The sequence below is a fragment of the Ostrea edulis genome, chromosome 8 (assembly GCF_947568905.1).
Source record: "Ostrea edulis chromosome 8, xbOstEdul1.1, whole genome shotgun sequence".
Lineage (NCBI taxonomy): Eukaryota > Metazoa > Mollusca > Bivalvia > Ostreida > Ostreidae > Ostrea > Ostrea edulis.
Window position 1 is genome coordinate 54,257,785 of NC_079171.1, and position 3,546 is coordinate 54,261,330.

The 3,546-nt window shown below is 37.1% G+C and overlaps 1 protein-coding gene across 1 annotated transcript; it reads right to left on the reverse strand.

Annotated features, from left to right (window-relative positions):
* Positions 1–642: 642 nt before the first annotated feature.
* LOC125661960 (tripartite motif-containing protein 2-like) lies at positions 643–3,150 on the reverse strand. Its single transcript, XM_056146472.1, has 2 exons — positions 3,037–3,150; positions 643–2,911 (listed from the first exon to the last, which is right to left on the reverse strand). The coding sequence occupies exon 2, from the start codon at positions 2,884–2,886 to the stop codon at positions 1,225–1,227; it is 1,662 nt and encodes a 553-aa protein (XP_056002447.1). The 5' UTR covers positions 2,887–2,911; positions 3,037–3,150; the 3' UTR covers positions 643–1,224.
* Positions 3,151–3,546: the final 396 nt, after the last annotated feature.

Below are 3,546 nucleotides of genomic sequence, written 5' to 3' on the forward strand. Positions count from 1 at the left end.
GACGAACAACAGGCGATCAGAAAAGCTAAAAACTCACTTCATACTGTGGATATCGGCGTGGATAACTCAGTGATCAGAGCACCTGACTTGCATATATAATACAGATATATCGGTTTGATTCCTGGTCCAGTAAAACCATTGATATCAATCTGGACATCTCAGTGGTTAGATCACCTAGCTATTACATATGTAATACAGGAGTATCGGTTTGATTTCCAGTCCGGTCAAACCATTGATATCAATCTGGATAGTTCAGTGGTTAGAGCACCTGACTATTACATATGTAATACAGGGGTATCTGGTCCTATTCCTGGTCATGTCATATAAGGGGAATCAAGGACTTTGAATTCGATTCCCGGTTCAGCCATATTTTCTTTTCCTTCCCATTACATTGACATCTAGGTAAACATGTAAATATATCACAAACTATACTTAACAATTTAGTTTGATATGATTACAATTTGTTTATTTTGTAAGATGGTGGAGATTTAGATAAATGGTGTGATGTTGTTGATGACAAACAGAAGACTGTGACCTGGACTTTAAAGATCTGTGATAAAGACTGGACGTTTGGGGTCACCCTCTGTTACAGTACTACAAATCTAAGTAAATATTCAGTAATAATGTAAGACTGAATTCTGTGTCATGTTTATCTAATATATACATTGTAAAATCAAACACATATTGAATGATATAATTAACAAACAGAATAATGTTTAATTAGTAGTTTTTCACACTGCAACAAGTCCATATATACATACATACAAGTACTCAGTAGTGGATGTACTATGATTCAAGGCTACACAGAAAATACTAACAAAGTGACATTCCTAAGTACTTAACAATAACTCATTTACATTCACTTGTGTTGAAAAATTGTATAGAGATAGATAACTAGTAACAGAATATAATTAGCAATTAGTAATTAGTCTGCTAAGATTAATGATATTCAACGAAATATAATGATACGTGTATTGTAAGATATGATTACTAAACAGCAATGAGACATTAATGTTCTATCAAGTAATATCACAAGTACATGTTACACATCACAAACACGAGGCTGTAATTAACACAGGAATGTAATTAACACCGAAGTGTAATTAACAAGCAGCTGTAAATAACACTGTGTTTAGATGCTTAATGAACATTTTTCAAACATGTAATGAACACTGTGTAGAGCTATGTAATTAACACTGTAGAGCTGTGTAATTAACACTGTGTTTATAGATATTGGATTTTCTTCACTTTAGCAGTGCCATACTCAGCCACAAAGAGGTTGTCTCTGATGTCCACACATAAACCGTATGGAATATCTAAATCACAATGAATGTAACGGAGGAACTGTCCGTCCTGATCTAGGATGTGGATACGGTGATTGTTAAGGTCTGCTGTCAGGATATGACTCTGGCTGTCTGTAGTGATGCCGACTGGATCAAATGATTGCTTGGTATTAGAGGAATGACCAGTGTATCTAGATCGGAGTTTTCCTGACTGATTGACCACCACTACTGCTCTAGCTGACCGGTCAGCCACACAGATATCCAGGTTCCTGTTTTCACTGATGTATTTATCGTTATAATTAGATGAATAGAGAGGACGGCCCCGATTATCAAACTGAATGGTTTGTTTCTCTGTGGAGCCAGAGTAACGCACAACTTTGGATTGTGCTTCATCATCACTGACCATGGTAACCAGGATATCGTTAGAGGCGGTACTGCAAACAAAGAGAGGTCTCCACCCCTGTAGTGTGATCACGTTCTGTATCTGTTTATTCTTTATTAGGTTTATAGTGTTAACATTAAAGTCAGTATAAACAAGATCGCCGTCCCTTGTCACTGATATTTCTGTTGGCCAGCTCCCTGAGTTGGTTTGTATTGATGTCAGTAGTGTACCCCGAAGGTTGAGGAGCTTCATGATTTTGTTCTTCCCGCGTGTCCAGATTTGATCTTCACTCAGACAGCTAACACTGTATAGTCCACTATACCCAGTGTCTATGGTGGCGGTTACTCGCGGCTCATCAAGCAGTGGTTTGACTGGAGGAGACGATACAGCTTCTGCTGACTTCATTGGTTGGCCATGTTCTGTGTTAATGGATAATGGCAACAGAGAACCAACCATTTCATTGAGCTGATCTTTGTTTATTTTCCGAGTAGATAAACTTGGTACTGTAACTCGGACTTTAGGCGGTAATGTTCTAAATTCGGAATTCCTAGATTTGTAAGTAGATGTTAAGGAGACGTCATTTGATTTTAGGATTGATTTCAAGTCGGACATGATCTGTTTGAGTTGCGCCATTTTCTGTATGATTTCATTTGTATTTTTTTTCAGCGCGTCCAAATGTTTAGTTTTCATCTCCGCAATGGCGGATTTCCGTCGGTTGACAATGGCGGTGACCTCCTGGTGTAGGACTTCTCCTTGTTGGTCAGTAGCTGTGGTCAGTTTCCCGTACTTTGTTTCTAAGTTGACTTTCTTAATTTGGACATCGAACACCATTTCTTGATATCGGGGATAAATTCTCGTCTCTAATTCTTCCAGATCGTTTTTTAAACTTTCTGTTTTAGCGCTGAGTTTTTCAAGAATATCTGCTATATCGTGACCTTTGTGTTTACCTGAGGAGACGCAGGTAGAACAGACAGGAATGTTACATTCCTCGCAATGTAATTCGCAGTGTTTATTGGTGTGTTTCAGACATTTCAGGTACTTAGGGGTAGCCTTTCTCTGTATAAACGGCACTGCATTGTGTCTTTTAGACGAGTCTGAGAGATGTTTTCCTACACAGTTAACACAGAGATTTATATTACAAAGTTCACAATGACTCTGTAGTGGGACAGTTTCACAGAGGTCGCATAGCAGGACTTCCTGAGCACTGCGCCGGGGATGCATTTCTGATGCCGGGACGAGGAATTTACTGTTAATTAAATAAAATCGAAATGTTATTATAAAGATTTTGACAAGTTAAAACAATCAACAAAATAGAATTATAATATGATATAAAACACAGCGATCATTAATTCACACAGTCTATAATTTCACCTTAAAATCCAACATGGCCTCCCTGTTCTTTCGACCTTCCGTCTAGTCCTGAGAATCAAATACCTGTGCGGCGTGTCAGTCTGTATACGCTATCTACGTGTTATCGATTGTGTAAATAGTTTTAAAACTTTGTATGACCTAGTTCATGCTGGGTAGCTATGTCTACATTTACGTCAGGCGTAAACAAAAATTTCCTTTCCTTAAAAATTTTAATCTGCAAATAATGTATATATATATATATATAAAAGCACTGAAAAGGCCACGACACTGTTGGTTATATATATATATATATATATATATATATATATATATATATATATATATAATATATATATATATATAACTTCTCTGATTATACCCCTTTTCATATTGAATTCGGCCATTTGTACAATATAATTAGCATATGTGTACTTAAAAACGACTGGACGCAAAGGGAGGGGGGGGGGGGATTTCATGCAGTGGAGCCAAATACATATTTGTGGTTTGTGTTTTGATATACGTGACATTTTT